The sequence below is a fragment of the Gigantopelta aegis genome, chromosome 12 (assembly GCF_016097555.1).
Source record: "Gigantopelta aegis isolate Gae_Host chromosome 12, Gae_host_genome, whole genome shotgun sequence".
Classification (NCBI taxonomy): Eukaryota; Metazoa; Mollusca; class Gastropoda; order Neomphalida; family Peltospiridae; genus Gigantopelta; species Gigantopelta aegis.
The window spans coordinates 18143187-18164260 of NC_054710.1; the positions used below are offsets into that span (position 1 = coordinate 18143187).

The window sequence follows — 21074 nt, forward strand, 5'->3', positions numbered from 1 at the left end:
TCAAGGAACCTGATAAAAGTGGCCATTATGGACAGGTGGCTGTTATACATAGGTAAATAAAACCACATGAAATACTTTACTATGAAAGCTATCTCTAAACTGGAATGCATACAAATGTCAAAAAATAATAATTAATTAAAAAATAAAACTCATTCTATACTCTTCAAAAAAAGTAGGGGAACTCTAATAAGAATTTACAATTGCCAAAATTGTAAAGTATATTAGCTGTGGGGAATGGTTATATGATAATAGTAAATTAATTTGGCAAACCTTACAATAGGTTTTATGACCACCAAAGATCTTGAAGGACACTTTGGGTCAGAAGTGAAATTTGAAAGTTGGCGTTTTATCAGTAAATCACAAATTCAAACAATAAAAATAACTAAAAACAAAACAATAACAACTGTATGATCAACAGAATGAAAAAGTTTGACAGAAATAATGTTCCACAGTGATTAATGGACCTTCCTGGAAATTGTCAAAATCAAGAATGACACCTCACGCATATGTACAGAGCAACTGCGTGATGCACGTGCAAACTATGGAATGTGTTTCGGTGTGTTGATAAAAAGACCTGAACGTTCTTTACTAGGATGTTTGTGGTCAAAACATATGTTCAGTCTAATAGTTGATATTAACATTAATATTTCAGGTTCCCCTACTTTTTTTGAAGAGTATATAATTCATCTTTTGATTTATATTTTGATTGCTTTCCACTGTATCCTGTTTCCTATGACATTAGTCTACAAGCTGCAAAAGGTTGCCAGAAGAAATCATTATACATTTTAAAGAAAGGGCAAGTTTGCCAGTGTGTAATGGCTGAACAAACATCATGGAATCCTACTGCAGTGACAACCTTAAAATAAATTACCTTTCAGTTTTGATGAGTAAGTTTGGTGCAAGTTTTTCTGTAACCAATGACAAGTTTCTTGGCAAATCACTGACAATATAACATTAACTCTGAGGTGCAAATTCAGTAATTATTAATGAAGCACTGGTGAGCATACCTGTTATTGTTTCAACTAAAGTAAAACAATGACTTTATATTGTATCTGAATCAAACAAAACAAACAGGTTTTTTTATTGTATCTGGGACACACAAGTGTGTGTGTGCCGTGTGTGTTTATGTGTGTGTGTCTGTGTGTGTGTGTGTGTGTGTCTGTGTGTCTTTGTCTGTGTCTGTGTCTGTGTCTTGTGGTTGTTATGGCTAGTTTGACTGTCCAACTTGAACAAAAATAGTGGTCAGTGTATTTTTTTATATCTTGTTGAAGAGGTGGCTGTTAAAACAAATGAAATGCATTGTTGCCATTAGACCAGTCTCGACTGTATATATCGGGGAAAAGAAATAATTTTATATTCATCAAGAGGGATGTGTCATATGGCAATGACTCAAATGTACCCCCATCAAACCTCGATACCTATGTACTTAAGGATTTTTAATTAGCCAGTCATATTTCTCGTTATATGCAGATTGAATTAGAATAAGAAATAAATTGTTATTAAGAATTGTTTTGTTTTAATTTGACCGGACGATATTGTATGTGACCAAGTATTCACCACGCATGGGCTGACTGCCTTAAAAATAGAAAAGTTGTGCAGTAAAGTGGCGGCTACATGGGCGGATCCAGGAAATATTTTTAGGGGGGGACCAAAAAAGAAGGGCACATTGACTCGTCAAAAGGGCACCTTACTACAAGTTTTGATATTTACAATTAATATGAATTCCTACAGTTCTACGTCATAATATACTAGCAATAATGAAGTAAATTGGCGTCACTCGCGTTAGAACCTCAATGGGGCCCCATTGAGACTCAATAACACAGACACATATCTGCAAGCTTGCGCATGTACACGAAAATCTTGATTTCATTTATCTACAATATAATTATTGTTTACTTAAAAAAATCTACAAATAAAAAGGGCACTTGGACATTTTGAGGGCACTTGAACAATTTTGGGGGGGGACGCGTCCCCCTGGTCCCCCCCCTTGGATCCGCCCATGGGCTAAACACACTGAAGCTGGGTCTGGGTGTGAGGAGTATGGTACCAGTCAAAAATGAAATTCACTGAATCAAATGTGACAAAACACATTGCTTCTGTGCTGGCGTGAACTACAGATCTGGTAACAGACTGCATAGAACATACGCTATATTTTCACACTGGCAGCTGTAGCCTGTGCGAACCACATTTTAATGTGGGGTTTTTTTATTTAGAACTTATAGTAAAATTCTCATAATTATTGCTGTGGGTGGTTTTAGAACAAAATATATGTAAAGATATGAACGCAGTTAATATATACTGAAAACATGTAACAGTTAAGACACAGAATTCAAAATACTGCAGACTTTATGTCTTTGCCACACTCGACAGACCCAGATGCAGCTTCAGCTTCAGTTTGTTTTGGGCCGAAGGGTTAATCGTTCCTCAATTTACAGTTAATTGTTCCTCAATTTACAGTTAATCATTCCTCAATTTACAGTTAATCAACACAATAATCATTGTTTGTTTCTCTTTAGTTTCTTTCTTTCATGTTTCTTCGCTTTGCTTTTCCCGCTTTATATTTATTGTTCTGGTTAACCACAATGGAAATATTGTAATTATAATTGACTTATAAAATATATGTATTGTAAAATATGAAAAGAGGCCTTAATATACGCATTTGCCTGTTGACCAAGCACAAACTGATTTTTGTTATTGTATTTGTTATAAATAATATTGTTTGTGGAAATAAATAATGTTTAAAACAACTTACTCTTCTTTTAATGGAGTTTGGCTAACTTCTTTAAGATGATGCTTGTGTTGTTAACTGAATAATTTAAAAGTTTATCCTATAGTAAAGCAGTCTTTTTATTCTACAGACCAAACATTTAGTAATTCTGAAATATAGTCTTAGAGGAAACCCATTACATTGTTTCATTAGTAGCGAGGGAGCGTGTTAGAAATCCCTGTGGTGGGTACATGGGCATGTTAAACTAGTTACCTACCTACCTAGTAGCGAGGGAGCGTGTTAGAAATCCCTGTGGTGGGTACATGAGCATGTTAAACTAGTTACCTACCTACCTAGTAGCGAGGGAGCGTGTTCGAAATCCCTGTGGTGGGTACATGAGCATGTTAAACTAGTTACCTACCTACCTAGTAGCGAGGGAGCGTGTTCGAAATCCCTGTGGTGGGTACATGAGCATGTTAAACTAGTTACCTACCTACCTAGTAGCGAGGGAGCGTGTTAGAAATCCCTGTGGTGGGTACATGAGCATGTTAAACTAGTTACCTACCTACCTAGTAGCGAGGGAGCGTGTTCGAAATCCCTGTGGTGGGTACATGAGCATGTTAAACTAGTTACCTACCTACCTAGTAGCGAGGGAGTGTGTTCGAAATCCCTGTGGTGGGTACATGAGCATGTTAAACTAGTTACCTACCTACCTAGTAGCGAGGGAGCGTGTTCGAAATCCCTGTGGTGGGTACATGGGCATGTTAAACTAGTTACCTACCTACCTAGTAGCGAGGGAGCGTGTTCGAAATCCCTGTGGTGGGTACATGGGCATGTTAAACTAGTTACCTACCTACCTAGTAGCGAGGGAGCGTGTTAGAAATCCCTGTGGTGGGTACATGAGCATGTTAAACTAGTTACCTACCTACCTAGTAGCGAGGGAGCGTGTTCGAAATCCCTGTGGTGGGTACATGAGCATGTTAAACTAGTTACCTACCTACCTAGTAGCGAGGGAGTGTGTTCGAAATTCCTGTGGTGGGTACATGAGCATGTTAAACTAGTTACCTACCTACCTAGTAGCGAGGGAGCGTGTTCGAAATCCCTGTGGTGGGTACATGGGCATGTTAAACTAGTTACCTACCTACCTAGTAGCGAGGGAGCGTGTTCGAAATCCCTGTGGTGGGTACATGGGCATGTTAAACTAGTTACCTACCTACCTAGTAGCGAGGGAGCGTGTTCGAAATCCCTGTGGTGGGTACATGGGCATGTTAAACTAGTTACCTACCTACCTAGTAGCGAGGGAGCGTGTTCGAAATCCCTGTGGTGGGTACATGAGCATGTTAAACTAGTTACCTACCTACCTAGTAGCGAGGGAGCGTGTTCGAAATCCCTGTGGTGGGTACATGAGCATGTTAAACTAGTTACCTACCTACCTAGTAGCGAGGGAGCGTGTTCGAAATTCCTGTGGTGGGTACATGAGCATGTTAAACTAGTTACCTACCTACCTAGTAGCGAGGGAGCGTGTTCGAAATCCCTGTGGTGGGTACATGAGCATGTTAAACTAGTTACCTACCTACCTAGTAGCGAGGGAGTGTGTTCGAAATCCCTGTGGTGGGTACATGAGCATGTTAAACTAGTTACCTACCTACCTAGTAGCGAGGGAGTGTGTTCGAAATTCCTGTGGTGGGTACATGAGCATGTTAAACTAGTTACCTACCTACCTAGTAGCGAGGGAGTGTGTTCGAAATTCCTGTGGTGGGTACATGAGCATGTTAAACTAGTTACCTACCTACCTAGTAGCGAGGGAGTGTGTTCGAAATCCCTGTGGTGGGTACATGAGCATGTTAAACTAGTTACCTACCTACCTAGTAGCGAGGGAGTGTGTTCGAAATCCCTGTGGTGGGTACATGAGCATGTTAAACTAGTTACCTACCTACCTAGTAGCGAGCGTGGGAGTGTGTTCGAAATCCCTGTGGTGGGTACATGAGCATGTTAAACTAGTTACCTACCTACCTAGTAGCGAGGGAGTGTGTTCGAAATCCCTGTGGTGGGTACATGAGCATGTTAAACTAGTTACCTACCTACCTAGTAGCGAGGGAGCGTGTTCGAAATCCCTGTGGTGGGTACATGAGCATGTTAAACTAGTTACCTACCTACCTAGTTGCGAGGGAGTGTGTTCGAAATCCCTGTGGTACATGAGCATGTTAAACTAGTTACCTACCTACCTAGTAGCGAGGGAGTGTGTTCGAAATCCCTGTGGTGGGTACATGAGCATGTTAAACTAGTTACCTACCTACCTAGTTGCGAGGGATCATTGCACACAGAGACTTATTTGGCGCCCTTAGGCCACTAATATCTATCTATGAGTAAAACTGACAAATGCAACACTTTTTAAATGCATTTTTATGATGCGTAACAGTTTATGTACAAAATTGTTGGATCAAATGAAATAATTACTTAAAATGAACAAGTGTACTATTTATTCAAATAATCCGTTACAATTAAAATCGCAAACATCGTGAACAACAAACACTCGAATTACTATGCAGGACTTTGTATTAAAATGTAGCTCAACTCATTTCGTCGCACGGGGCGGGACCTAGCTCGATGATTTAGCGGTCACCTGATGCGCAGTTAGTCAAGTATCCTGTTTGTGGGAAGGAAGGAAATGTTTTATTTAACGACGCACTCGACACATTTTGTTGACGTTTATATGGCGTCGGACATATGGTTAAGGACCATACAAATATTGAGAGAGAAAACCCGCTGTCGCCACTTCATGGGCTACTCTTTTTCGATTAGCACAAGGGATCTGTTATATGCACCATCACACGGACAGGATAACACATACCACGGCCTTTGATATACCAGTCATGGTGCACTGGCTGGAGCGAGAAATGGGCCCACCGATGGGGATCGATCCCAGACCGACCACGCATCAAGCGAACACTTAACCACTGGGGCACGTCCCACCCCCCTGTTTGTGGGATTCTGCATAGGTCTTTAAAAGATCCGTTGCTGCTAATCGAAGAAAGTAGCCCACTGAGTGGCAGCAGCGGGTTTCATCTCTCATTATCTGTGTGGTACTTAACCATATATCCGACACTATATACTTAAAATGTGTTGAGAGCGTTATTAAATAAAACATTATTTTCTTTCTCTTGGTAGCGCATTTACGTCAATTCTTGAGGGGACCCGAGACGGGGAATGCTCGCGCAAAACGTTTTGAAAAATTAATGTTCTAAAATGTAATTTTCTGATTTCTAAAAGTAAAATTCATCATGACAACTGTTGGTAAATGCCAATATTTTAAATATTTAAAGCTAACATATACAGTGTACCTTAACTGAAGAATGTAAGCCAAAAACAAAATCGTGTATAAATCTAGGAATGGCAAGTCCCCCCCCCCCCCCCACTCGCGCCTGCCCTCCGCTGCGGAAGTCCATGATGTGTGTGGGTAATCGTATAGAATAAAGTTGATTCTACTACTATGAGGAAACATTTCGAGATTAATGATGAACATGAGCGGGGAGGGCGGATGGATCTGACAAAGCGTAGATTCTACTACTTGGCAGAACAAGTTTAAGATAGGCGGTTAACATGAACGGGGGGGGGGGGGGGGGGGGTGAGTAGATTCTACTTACTGGTTAAGTGAAATTTCGTAGAAAATTAAAGAAGATTTTGCCGCCTTTAACAGTTGGCGCCCTAGTCAGCCTGTGCACTAATACGGCTTTGCTTACCGACTGCATTTGGTCCCGAGGTTCGTGAAAAAGTATTTTTACTTACTGTACATGAAAATTCGTTATGCAAACCCCTAGCAAAACTACACATGAATGTATTGTAAATTCCAAAATTACCAAATGTTTGACATGTTAAACAAAACAAACTATAATGTAATTCACTCGAGATTCTAGGGGGAAGGAAAGAAAGAAATGTTTTATATAACGACGCACTCAGCATTTTATTTACGGTTATATGGCGTCAGACATATGGTTAAGAACCATACAGATATTGAGAGAGGAAACCCGCTGTCGCCACTTCATGGGCTACTCTTTTCGATTAGCAGCAAGGGATATTTTATATGCACTATCCCACAGACAGGGTAGTACATACCACAGCATTTGATGTACCAGTCGTGGTACATTGGCTGGAACGAGAAATAGCCCAATGGGCCCACCGACGGGGATCAATCCCAGACCGACCGCACATCGAGCGAGCGCTTTACCACTGGGCTACGTCACGCCCCACCTAGGTGGAAGGATGCAGATGATCCATGTATATGTTAGCCAGAGAGCAAGTCCTAATACAGAAACGAATACAATCATGGACTGAAAAGGTGTGTATGTGAATGTTGCGTGGTGTTCAATTTGCCAATCTAAAGCTATAATATATATATATATAGTATACTCTTCCGATACTTCATTAAATCGTGTGAATGTTGTGGATATATAAAGCATCAATCTGTAAATAAGGGAAGAGACAAGCACGGCGGAAGCAAGTAGACATGGGGTTGGGTGGGGCTGACTGAGATCGAAGGCGCAAAGCAAAGTTTCTAGGTTCGGGGGTATGCTCCCCCATAAAATTTTAAAACTAGATATTTTGAACTGCAATTTTTGGCAAGTCAGATTCATCTCTGCCTTAAAATTCAATAATATTGTTGATTCATCCCTCCTAACACCCCCCCCCCCCCCCCAACCCACCCGCGCGTTCCGCCATGCCAGAGAGATCGTAGGTTTTGGTGGAATTCCAGGAGCAGATCATTCAGAATAACTCAAGGGTGGTGGTTAAGACCAGTAGAGCTGATTTCAATCAGTGTCCCAATGTACTGGCATTAACTATAGGCTATTGCAGTTCGTCAAATGTCGTATATTAACTTAAGTTTAATTTGAGCATAATAAAGTGCAACTGGGGCTAGCTGACCAACCAGTGCGGCAAGCTGATCAGACAGTGTCGGGCGAGTTGGTTTTGGAGCAAGCTGACGGTGTCATTGAGATGTCGCTAAAACGTCGAAATTTACCGTTGGATTGAAAGCCTCAGTCACTATACTACTAACGAATGATGTTCTCACCAACAGGTGTGAAAGAAGTCGAAATAATAAAGACTATTGGGGTGAAGGGTTCTTTATTTTACTTTGTGTTTTGGGTACGGAACGTTCGTTTTTATTGTTTTTAGAGTTATTTACCTTGGAAAAGCTTACTTCCGCTAGAGGTCACCTAAGTCGGCCTCTTTTTCGCCTTCGCTGTTCACAAGGTATGGCGTGTATTGTGAACAGTGTTGTTTTATGCTTCATTGTAGTTGGTGTAATTAAATTAGTAAACAATGATAGGTAATATTCAAGACACCAACATACACCTGTCAATAAATTGGTTGTTTTTAAAAACATGGAATTGAGTAGTTATAATGACTGGACCGACCATGTGTGATACATGGGGTGCGCCATTTTTTATGTTGGAAGAGCCTCGTGTTCCATGATTAGAGCAGAGCGGTATTAAAATTTAAGGATCGGTTTGGGGTGTGTGTGGGGATTTACCTCGGTATCGGTGTTAGGGTGTTGATCACTGCAGGGTACGAAATTAGCATTTTCTCTTAACGGCCCAGTACCGTCGGGTTTTTGAGGGGCCTTCTAAAGTTTTATAATATCGTCAACGTCCCTAACTGCGTTATGCTTCCAACTCCGTTCACTTTGTTTTCTCATTTACATTTAACATCCGATTTGTTGTCGTTCAGGCAAGACTTCCAAACGTGCCAGCTTTCAGTTTCAGTTCTGAGTTCATTCAGGCGGTATAATTAAAAAAAATTGCCAGTAGATGAATTGACACATGATCTCGCACATGCCAGATCAACGAGGACGAAGCATTTAATTTTTATGATTTTTAACACCCCTGTTAGAATTTTTCAATTTTTATATATTCGATCTGCAAAATGTATGCTACAGTTTGGTGCCTCTACTATAGTGAATAGTATTCATAACGTATTAATAACAATTGTAAATAATTTTGAGTGTATAAATTGTGTTGGTATATTATCTGCCCGCACCCCCCCCCCCCCCCCCCCCACCACCACCACCACCACTACTACCACGGACGATTTGTCCACTGAAAATTCGTCCACTGAGGAACTTGAGACGATTTGTCCACTACAAAAAATCAGTTCCGGACCATTCGTCCACTGGGTTTTTATTTCCCCAGTATATATCGTCCACGGACTAAATGTGTACCGGTGTTCTCGCTGCTCCATTTAAGCGGGGCGCCCCTCCTCGCTATTCCATTTTGCCGCCCTCCTTTCACATTCCCAACCCTCCTTTATTTTTAAGCGCCCCTCTTTATTTTCCAGCACCTATCTCTGCTATTTACAAACGCACTTTTTTCCACACAAAAAACAATGATCAGTCTGCACACTGGACATCAAAGAAAACAAGCCACATTGTGTACGAAAAAGCAATTGACGACAGTTACCGTAACGTAATTTAACAGTATTTGTAACAGCCTCTATAACAGCCTCTATTTTGTCCAATATCTGTATTCATTTGTATGTTTGATAGACACAATAAAACTTATATTTTATGTAAGCAATGAAATTTTTTACGTATTCGGCAGTCTCTTATTGAAAAATACCACACTTATTTGGCGCCAAATTTGTCACGTGATCAGAACGGTCATTCTATCTTTTGTTTCCACTGTCGTTTGATATTTTGTCCTCAGTTGCAGATATAATTGGTTGAAACTGATGATTTTTACTTTGTTATTCTGTTTATTCAGCAGTTCTTTATAAAATATTGTAAACTTTTCATTTTGAGGGGATATGAACGCTTATAAAAACAATGGAAGTGGTAGTGTTTATCATCAAAATCATTTATCTTGAGTGCCAAATAATATATACACCGTCTTTACAAAAACGAAACTACTTTTTATCAGCTGGCAATAATATTTTATCACAGCGATCGATTCATTCGATGAAGATGGAAATAACAAAAATGTATCTGACATTAGGAGATCACTTTACAAACATCTTTATTGTTTTTTGTATATCTTGAAATCTTTATTAAAAATAATAATATTAAAACTTTGATCGGTCCAGCAAAACCGGAACTGCCTGTGAATGTCAGACCGATATCATCTTCGGTTCAATTAAAAGACGAGTCTTTTTATAAACCCCTTTGCACTTTTTGTAGGCAAAATAAGGAGTATGTCTTTTCTCAGTCTACCAACACACAACAATATGGTAACCAAACTACTCTCGCCCCCCCCCCCCCTTTTTTTTTCTTTCCTTCCGATATTTTACGTTAATTGATTACAATCTATTTTGTTTTACATATTGTAGCTGAAAAATGTAGAATACTATTTCCGTAAATATCATATTAATGTTTTTGTCGTTCGGTGAACGCAGTTTGGGACATCGATGGTAGTTTAAAATAATTTTTAGCTGTCTTGAGGGTTAGCTGTGGCACTCAATAAATTTGCCAATTGCAAAGTTTAAAAAGAACCGGCTAATTTCATTTTAATTTGATGAACAAATTTCATGTAATAATTGTTATTTTTATTACGTAGTAACTCCTTTTTTTCTTCTTCAACTTAAGTTATAATAGATGATTTGGCAAATTGTTCTGCTCACCCAGAGCTAGCCTTGAGTATTATTCATTTATTCACTTCAACAAGAAAATTGTTTTAATGGGCAAGTGGAAAACTATTATGGGCAAGTAATTTTATCAAAAAGTTAATTTTAAAACATAAAATTTGCCCCCCAAAATGGGTATGGTACCATACCCGTTTGTACCCTCTGGCAGAAACCCATTTAGGCAGTTGTGTTTTAAAATAATTGTTCAACCCCTGCACTTGTTGGCTTTCATTGATAATGTTCACGGTATCTGGACGGGGTCCATATTCATAAACGTACTTAAGTGAATGTATGATACTTATCTACGTACTTTAAGTATGTATTTAGGTATCATACATTGACTTAAGTATGTTTATAAATACGGAGCCTGGTCACCAAATGTGACAAAAGTCCTGTTTGGGCGGTTTTAAACATTAAAAATTAATGATGATTATCGCAAAAAAATATTATTTGGGTGATCTTCTTTCTATAACATGAGCCACTATTAATAATTGTATGACACATATTTATTCCACATAAAAATCTTTTATATATAAAACAAAGACTTACTGATCCCGTTCCTAACCGTTTGGAACATTTCATTTCAATATCATGTATGTTGATATCTTTGCTATCTAGAAGTGGTTCTTCAAATCAATATTTGCTGAAGCATTTTTCCTATGTTTACTTTAAAAATTGACTGTTAAACATTTTCAGTTATTTACAATAAACTTGAAATATAAATATTTTGTGTTTGGGCTTTCTAAAGCAAGTTTGAAAATGAAAATTTATTGGCCCAGATATTTAGTTTTGGGCCACCATACTTTCTTAGGGGTGGGAATTCTCCTCGGATCCGCAGTTTTCCTCTCATGGAACATTGTGTTTACTCACATTTTAATCATCCTTGCCCCCGAACCCCTCTAGATTTCCTCTTTTTTTTACAGTTCACCGCCCTGGACACCTATTGATTTCCTCTTTTTTACAGTTCACCACCCTGGACCTCTCTAAATTTCCTCTTTTTTTTTACAGTTCACCACCCCGGACCCCTCTAGATTTCCTCTTTATTACAGTTCACCACCCTGGACCCCTCTAGATTTCCCCTTTATTACAGTTCACCACCCCAGACCCCTCTAGATTTACTAGTTTTTACAGTTCACCATTTTCCACCCCTGTTTTTTGGTGAGTTTCGAGCCCTGCCTTGTTGCAAGCTTGTGTTGAAAGCCGACTGATGTTTGTTATGTGTTTCAGATGGGGATCAGTGTGAAGGACGTGAATCAACATGAGTTCACCAAGGCTTTGGCCGCCTTTCTTAAAAAGTAAGATAAACACCAACTGGCCATTCCCACCTCACAGGCCTAGAAAGTATCATTCAGGGCTACTTAATGCACATTATTGCTTAATACAAACCGTTTATTGGTATAAAATTTAACAACATATAGTGATTTCCCTACAAATTTGTCACGGCATGGTAGACAAACACTTTTGGGGCATTTTCACCATTTCCTGGGCACTTGTTTTTCATTAAAAATATACAAAAATTAATTGAAATAAACATTAATGTAATTTATGTGCTTGCTTTAATAAATGAATGGAAAAAGATATAAAAGGCATATTTTATAAATTAATAATACCTTTTTGGGTGTTTTATAAAGGCAATTTGTGAATTAGTGAAAAAGGCTTGTTTAATCAGATTCTCAGGGCAGCATGGTGCTGATTAAGGCAAGATGGTGCTAAACTATTGAGGCATGGTGCTGCACCATGCTAAAACGAGCTAGGGAAAATACTAATATAATATAATATAATATATAATCATTTGATATCGATTTAGACCATGTTTTACATGTAGCTAATTTTGATGAGGAGAGTATGGTACATACATGTACATCTTGCATTTACCATTGGTTTTGTGTTAGTTTTAAAAAGATGCATTATATTGTGGTTCATATTGTTTTCCTTCGAATAAACGTTCAGTGTAGGGATGCGCACAATACATGGAAAACAAGGTAGACGCCCAAACATTTCAAACCCTGAAATAATAATAATAATAGAGATTTTTTTCACTTTTAAAAAATTATGTTCGTTAGTGTAGGTCTTTTCTAACACTGGTTTCACTATCCGTCAACTTTTCATTTGGTGTCTATCTTCTCCTGCAGTTTTGATTCAGTTGTTCTGAAACTTGGTACAATGATCGTCCACAAACTTAATGGAGATCTTTTAAAATTTTTGAATAATTGAAAATTTGAAAGTCTTTATCTGCTGTATAAAATATGGAGATGTCATGTGGCACTGAATGTCAGTAGTGTGGAAATAACTGGCTGTAACATGATTAAATTCCTCATTCTGTGGTTGCAGTCAATATTTGCTGTTACTGTGTTCACTTATTTCTTATCATCAGTATATATTGACTACTATTAAAGCTGTTGTCTTTCGAATATTTTTAAGATCTATTATTATCCAGTTCTGTTTTTTTTATCTCAACATGTTAGCATTCATTCAACTACTCTTTATCTATCTCTATATCACAAAATGCAGTGTAATAACCTAATCTCCCAGCTGTAACGAGCTGCCAAAGTTATTTTAAAATATTTATTTTATAAATAGATTGACTAGGTTTAATTATTTGCTTTATTAATCGATTGACTAGTTTTAAATGTTTGTGTTTTAAGAGATTGGCTAGTTTTAAATATTTGTGTATTAATAGGTTGACTAGTTTTAAAGATTTGTGTATTAATAGGTTGACTAGTTTTAAAGATTTGTTTGTTAATAGGTTGACTAGTTTTAAAGATTTGCGTATTAATAGGTTGACTTTTTTTCAGGTCAGGAAAGATGAAGATACCGGACTGGGTTGACATTGTCAAGTTGGGAATTTTCAAAGAACTTGCTCCATATGATGAAGACTGGTTTTATATCCGAGCAGGTGAGTGCTCCACAGGGTTCTACATTAACTGTGGCCCGGTCCCCCAACACACCAGGTGGTTTTAGTTACCCCACAGGGTTTACATTAACTGTGGCCCGGTCCCCCAACACACCAGGTGGTTTTAGTTACCCCACAGGGTTCTACATTAACGGTGGCCAGGTCCTCCCAACACACCAGGTGGTTTTAGTTACCCCACAGGTTTCTACATTAACGGTGGCCAGGTCCTCCCAACACACCAGGTGGTTTTAGTTACCCCACAGGTTTCTACATTAACGGTGGCCAGGTCCTCCCAACACACCAGGTGGTTTTAGTTACCCCACAGGGCTCTACATTAACAGTGGCTAGGTCCTCCCAACACACAGGGCTCTACATTAACGGTGGCCAGGTCCTCCCAACACACAGGGCTCTACATTAACGGTGGCCAGGTCCTCCAACACACAGGGCTCTACATTAACGGTGGCCAGGTCCTCCAACACACCATGTGGTTTTAGGCACCCTTCATTGATGATGATGGGGCGGGATGTAGCCCAGTGGTAAAGCGCTCGCTTGATACGCGGTTGGTTTGGGATTGGTCCCCGTTGGTGGGTCCATTGGGCTATTTCTCGCTCCAGTCGGTGCACCACGACTGGTACATCAAAGGCTGTGGTATGTGTTATCCTGTCTGTGGGATGGTGCATATAAAAGATCCCTTGCTGCTAATTGAAGAGAGTAGCCCATGAAGTGGCGAGAGTGGGTTTCCTCTCTCAATATCTGTGTGGTCCTTAACCATATGTCCGACGCCATATAACCGTAAATAAAATGTGTTGAGTGTGTCGTTAAATAAAACATTTCCTTCCTTCATTGATGATATGTTGTCAGTTGGTTAACGTTTTTGTTTCCGGGGCGTATCTTCCGTATCAGTTCATCAAACCTTTTCAGCAAGTATAACTTGGAATGGCGGTGCGTTGTGTATCATAACTAGGTCACGATGACCTACTTTTCACATTACTACAGTACGAATAATTTTTTCATGCTCATATACCACTAGAGTTTCGAGCATGTCCGTCCCGGGGCCTGTCTACTATAGGCCAGATCTTCCTTAGAAATTCATAATTGCATACAAGTACAACCTGGAATGGCATTGTGCTGTATGTCATAACTAGGTCACTATGACATGACCTACTTTTCATCAAACTCCTTACATGTGTAACAGGTATTGTCAGGGCTAGCTCTGGGCGTAGAACATTTTGTTAAATTATCTATTGACCTCAAAAAATTACAGAAACTCTTGATTATTTTCAATAAAATATCAATCATAACATGAACTTCATTCCCCAAAGTAAAATAAAATTTGCAATTGGAGAGTGCCAGAGCTAGCTAGCTGTTTCAACATGGTGCAATGTTAACCCTAGGGCCAATCTCTGTATAATAAATAAAAAACATTCCCAGATTTTTGTTTTTTTGTTTTGCACATGACTCTCTGTCGATAATGATAATGAGGTCAACTGTCGTTGGTTAAATGTGGAGTACGAAACAAAAATATTTTGTTTATAGGTTCTGTAACTGTTGTGTGTGTAACGTGTAGTTTAAGAAATGGTAGAGGGCGCTGGGACAGCTTAAGTATTTGTTGGTAATCAAGTCTTAACTCTTGTTGTTATTTTTCAGCCTCCGTCTGCCGACACATGTACATCCGGTCGCCGGTTGGTGTTGGAAGTCTTACAAAGATATACGGAGGTGAGTTGTAGACTGCTTTCCATACGGATCTCATCGAGCTTTGATCAGGATTAATAGATCAATGTGCTCTAATGGTGTCATTAAACTGAACAGAAAATATGGTTGCAGTTTAGCACTGTTTCAGCCAAACAAAATAAAGGAAGCAGTCTATTTTTCAAAATTTTATTTTACTTGTGGTGTGTACCCCGTCTGTTTTTTAAAAAGGAGGGAGACAGTTAACTGCATGTGTATCATGTTTGGAATGTTTCAATATTATAAAATATTCCTTACTACTTATTTGAAGGAGTGGCCTATGTGATGAAAAGAGATTTTGTTCTGCCACGCGCTAGACTTGTTATCACAGTTATCATGTTACACACACAGTAGACACTGATTAAACGATGTGCCACTGAAATCGGTAAACCAACATTTCTTTAACACTTTCTTGTCCCGATTGATGAACTAGAGTGCAGTTTTACTTTTGTCAACCAGATTGAGCATTTTTCTTGTCATATTTCAGCCAACAAGAGTTACGGAATGTGCCCCAGTCACTATTGAGCATTTTTCTTGTCATATTTCAGCTAACAAGAGCAATGGAACGTGCCCCAGTCACTACCATCGCAGCAGTCCATCTGTCGCTCGTAAAGTCCTTCAGTCTCTGGAGGGACTCAAACTCATTGAGAAGGATCCCAATAATGGGTAAGTGTTAGATTTCCTGAACATATTATAATATGGGCAGGACGTAGTCCGGTGGTAAAGCCTTCACTTGATGCATGATCACTCTAGGATCGATACCTGTCCGTGGGCCCATTGAGCTATTTCTAGTTCCAGCCAGTGCACAACTAGTATATGAAAGGCCAGTTTTGCGAGCTATGTTCCTAATGTGAGTCACTGACGAGCATATTTTGCAACTTCAATATGCTAGCATTTAAATAGCTGATTAAAGTGAAATAAAACAATTGAGGATGAATTAACATGATTTACGGCAGAGTACCTGACTGGGTTAAATAACTGCTCTCTTGCATGGTACCGGCCTTGGTGGCGTCGTGGCAGGCCATCGGTCTACAGGCTGGTAGGTACTGGGTTTGGATCCCAGTCGAGGCATGGGATTTTTAATCCAGATACCGACTCCAAACCCTGAGTGAGTGCTCCACAAGGCTCAACGGGTAGGTGTAAACCACTTGCACTGACCAGTGATCCATAACTGGTTCAACAAAGGCCATGGTTTGTGCTATCCTGCCTGTGGGAAGCGCAAATAAAAATCCCTTGCTGCCTGTTGTAAAAGAGTAGCCTATGTGGCGACAGCGGGTTTCCTCTAAAAAAATCTGTGTGGTCCTTAACCATATGTCTGACGCCATATAACCGTAAATAAAATGTGTTGAGTGCATCGTTAAATAAAACACTTCTTTCTTTCTTTCTTTTTTTTTCTCTTGCATGGTGGAAACACCAGTGTGTTTTTCTCCACATCAAAGCCATGTAGCCAAACTTCATTTTCTTTTAATCTTGTACATCCCAACAACAAGTGTCACGAGAGCGTATTCAGAACTGCTTGATATGTGGTAACAGCACAGAGAGCTGCACTTTACTGTGAAAATGTGGACATATTAGTGTTCGTTAAAAAGAATGTGATTCTGGACTGACAATAGTTAATAAGTTTTTCCTTTAAAAAAAAAAAGTTTTTCCTTTATGCATAAACTTTTGTATTCATGGACGTGAATAAATATTTGTATTCATCATCTCATATTCGTGATATGTATTGTATTCACCACCATGTGTATACACTCGCCACATAAGATTATTAAATGTTGTATGTTTTTAACATTTTGCTATTGGTGGGTTTATTAAGAGTTTGCATACTTACTGAAAATTACTTGAATGTTGTGGGGAAAAAAAGGACCTGAAAAGTCATGGCATTTAAATGTCACAAATAAAATGGGTTCTAAACATTTTAAACTTCACTTGCCATTAAGCTAACTTCACCTTCGTTGTAACTTCTCAGTGTAGTATCTCTGTAACCGACTGTGGTTTTCTTTTTCAAGAGGTCGAAAGTTGACTTCTCAGGGACGCAGAGATCTTGACCGAATTGCCTCCCAGATCAAGTCTAAGAAGAGAGGTGACAAGAAGACGGCACCGCCGGCTACTACTGCTGCTGCTGCTGCTGCAACAACAACAACAACAACAACACCTGCCACAACAGCAGCAGCCACCACCACCACCCCAGCTGTGACCCCAGCTGTGACTACAGAGCCTGCTGTTTCCCAAGCATGAACATTGATTATGAAAATGTAAATTAAAAAAAACAACAATTTACAATTCAATGTGCTTCGTTTTGTTTTTGTCTCTCACTTGTATTGTGCATTCTGGAAATGATTCCCAGCAGGATTCAGCTGTGGTGTAAGAGTAATTTCTAATGATATGTGTACTTTATTGTGATTATTTCAGTCTAATAATCACCAAGATTTCTGTGGCATGTTCAGCATGGGTCAGCACTTGTAAACAAATTAACTGGTTTCTGTCACATCTTATATTGAGGTAGATTCAAAATCCAAGATGGCGCCCTGGCTTTTGGCCAAGACATTAACAACTCCAATACCACCATGAAGATTTCAACCAAACATGGTCCAAATGATAATTTCATGGCCCTAACCATTTTCCTGGTCGATTCAAAATACAAGATGACCGATGTGGCTAAGACATTTTCAAGTTCTTAATTTCCACTGGGCAGATTTCAACCAAACGTGGTCCAAATGATAGTTTCATGGCCCTAACCATTATTTTGGCCGATTCAAAATACAAGATGGCCCACCTGGCTAAGACATTTTAATGACCCTGATCAAGTATTGATATTTTTTTGCGCCAATACAAAATCCATAATGGGTACCCTGTATGTGGTGTTATGTTGGGGTAATTTCAAAATCCAATATGGCTGCAATGTTTCACTGCACATTTTGCCTGAATGTTGCACAAACAATTCTCTCGTGGCCCTGGCAAGTGATGTTAATTTTCATGACTATTCAAAATCTAATACTACTGCCCTACCATGCAATTGGCTGAAAGATTTTTGACTTGCTCTGAAGTTTTATTTAAGATTTGACACCAAAACTAGTACAAATGATCCTGTCATGACTAGCCATCACCATGTGACATCATTTATAGCGGGATTGTCACAGGTGAAAAGTATTGGTTCGGGTTACAATACATATGTGAATTATACTACTAGTTGTGTGGAGAATGGCATCTAAACTAAATTTGGTGGGGAGCTTCCTGGACCTATGCAGAAATTAATTGAATTTGGTCATTCTAAATATGTGCCTGGTACGTGGTGGTCAATAATTTACTTGACTGTTTAGGCCCATTAGTAGCAAGAAATCTTTATATGCACCATCCCACAGACAGGATAGCACATACCACAGCTTTTGATATACTAGTCATGGTGCAGTAAGATGGACAAATTTGAAAGTTGACGTTTTTTTTTTTTTCATCAGTAAATCGCATATTAAAAAAAAATGACTAAAAAGAAAACAATAAAAACTTTATGATCAACAGAATGAAAAAGATTGACAGAAATAATGTTCCACTGATTAATCAACCTTACTGGAAATTGTCAAAATCAATGATGACGCCCCACGAACGTGTACAGGGCAACTGCAAACTATGGAATGTGTTTCAGTGTGTTGATAAACAGACCTGAACATTCTTTACTAGGATGTCTGGTCAAAACGTATGTTCGGTCTAATAGTTTATATTAACATTAATATTTCAGGTTCCCCTACTTTTTTTTTAGGAGTATATACGAAAGCTGTGGTATGTGCTATTCTGTCTGCAACAAAATTTACCAACAGAACACCATGATTCTACACAATCAGCAGCTGCAGGTAGTACTAAACCAAATAACTTCCGGCTGGGTCAAAGTTGGAGGTGCACCAAACTTTTAATAGAGAAGTGAACAACACAAGTCCTGTGATTGGTTATAAATGTGAGTGTGTTGGTTGTAAAAAACATTAGTTTCATCTGGGCTAAAAAAGTATGCAATTTTATTTCATCTAGTACCACTGTGTCAAGTAGCCTTGTGCTTGGAACATGTATGGGGTACCTGTAAAAAAAAAAGTACTCAAATTTTGTGCGGAACTAGGGTAGTCGTAGATGCAACCCATTATCTCAGAAATGAGCAGCTTGACACCCACTTTTTTGTGATTCACTTTAAGGGTGAGGGGTGGTAGTATTTATATCCGTGGCATCTATGTCGATTGATATGTTGCAGGTAGGAGTTTTAGCCACATGTGTTACTATTGTCGTCTATGGGATTTGATTTGGTAGTATACACCCTGCAAGGGGCTAAATTGTGTCATCTTCACAATCCTAAACATTGCCGTTCTGGAATATACTACATCTGATTTGGATCCCAATATCCCTGCTATAACAACAACACTTGGGGACAATCGTGGGAGGTGGGACAATCGTGGGAGGTGGGACAGTCGTCGGAGGTGGGACAGTTGTGGGAGGTGGGACAATCGTGGGAGGTGGGGTGGACTGGTTTTATCAGTGCTAGGTCCGAGAGGAAGTTTTTATGCAACAATATTTATTACTCCTCCAATGCTGTAACAGTTCCAGTATAGATTATACAGGGGAGAGCATTTTGAAAATATCAATACACTTGGAATATAGACTTGTATGCAACAGTCTGCCAATAATAATAGAATAAAGTCGTATCGGATAAATACTGTTCTAAGCAACTAATTTAATAGAATCATAAATAATGTTTTAAAAATATTTCTTCTCTTTAAATTAAATACAAACATTTCTTGCCACATGAATAAAACTGATATTAAAAATAATCATAATAAATGTAACTTTAATTTCACCATCATCAGAATTTAATGTAAGATTTAGATCTCAATTAACAAGTGTGTTTTGGATTATTTTAAAACTAATGATTTTTATCACTTGTACAAGATCTGCACATACATGTACATTATTAATATGTACATTACAATACTTGATCTCACCAGTAAAATCCGATTTTGTTTTGTTTTATTACCATATATACAGTTAAAGGAAAAGACAAGTTTTCGAACGAATCACGTGGATTACAACTAACATTGTGGCTAGAATGATGGAAATACATGATGAAAAGGTTTCAGGCAAGCTCATTTTGTTCAAATATCTTATTTTTTTGCATGAATTTGAGGATTTGAGCCCATGGGAGGGATAGTAGCCCCAACAGTCTCGTACACTTCTGCACACATTTTGTGGTTGTATCTTCAAACATATCCAGCCATGTACAGCCTCTAATTTTGTCTGGAATAGTTTTATTTAACTTTTACGTTCCAGTCTTCCTGTTTGATTAAAGACTCGCAGGAGGAACTCCTATTTTTCATAACTTTTCTAGATGTTTTGGCCAATGTCATTTTCATCTCTACTTGTAGTAAAAGTTAGTCTTGTTAAACAACACCACTAGAGTACATTGATTAATCACTGGCTATTGTCAAACATTTGGCCAATGTCATTTTCATCTCTACTTGTAGTAAAAGTTAGTCTTGTTAAACAACACCACTAGAGTACATTGATTAATCACTGGCTATTGTCAAACATTTGGCCAATGTCATTTTCATCTCTACTTGTAGTAAAAGTTAGTCTTGTTAAACAACACCACTAGAGTACATTGATTAATCACTGGCTATTGTCAAACATTTGGCCAATGTCATTTTCATCTCTACTTGTAGTAAAAGTTAGTCTTGTTAAACAACACCACTAGAGTACATTGATTAATCACTGGCTATTGTCAAACATTTGGCAAGTGATCTTTTATATGCACTTCCTCACAGACAGGAAAGCACATGCCACAGCCTTTGACCAGTTGTGGTGCACTGGTTGGAACGAGAGAAAACCCAATCAGTTGAGGTGGTTTGATCCTTCGACGCAAGCACCTCGGGTGATTGTACAATCGACAGTTAAATCCCAGCCCAGGTGTGATATGCTTTTCTTAGTGATACGAATCCATACATTGTGGTCAAATGAGAAGAGAAATACTGTCCAACAGGAGCAAAGTTAAAGTTTGTTTTGTTTAACGACACCACTTGAGCACATCGATTTATTAATCAGCTACTGGATGTCAAATATTTGATAATTTTCACATATAGTCGGGAGAGGAAACCCGCTATATTT

General features: G+C 38.8%; 1 protein-coding gene across 1 annotated transcript; it reads left to right on the forward strand.

The window, feature by feature from the left end:
- Window positions 1–7899: 7899 nt before the first annotated feature.
- On the forward strand, window positions 7900–17227 carry LOC121386769 (40S ribosomal protein S19-like). The gene is made up of 6 exons (XM_041517779.1): window positions 7900–7957; window positions 11549–11616; window positions 13117–13217; window positions 14862–14930; window positions 15491–15608; window positions 16949–17227. Exons 2-6 carry the CDS (start codon window positions 11549–11551, stop codon window positions 17175–17177), a joined length of 585 nt encoding a protein of 194 aa, XP_041373713.1. The 5' UTR covers window positions 7900–7957; the 3' UTR covers window positions 17178–17227.
- The last annotated feature ends 3847 nt before the right edge of the window (window positions 17228–21074 follow it).

What these genes read in the sequence shown, in the direction of transcription:
- LOC121386769 (XM_041517779.1), top strand. Translation starts at nt 11,549, where the DNA reads ATGGGGATCAGTGTGAAGGACGTGAATCAACATGAGTTCACCAAGGCT. An exon ending in TTGGCCGCCTTTCTTAAAAA is followed by an intron (nt 11,617 to 13,116) that starts GTAAGATAAACA and finishes ACTTTTTTTCAG; the next exon opens with GTCAGGAAAGATGAAGATAC. An exon ending in TCTTACAAAGATATACGGAG is followed by an intron (nt 14,931 to 15,490) that starts GTGAGTTGTAGA and finishes GTCATATTTCAG; the next exon opens with CTAACAAGAGCAATGGAACG.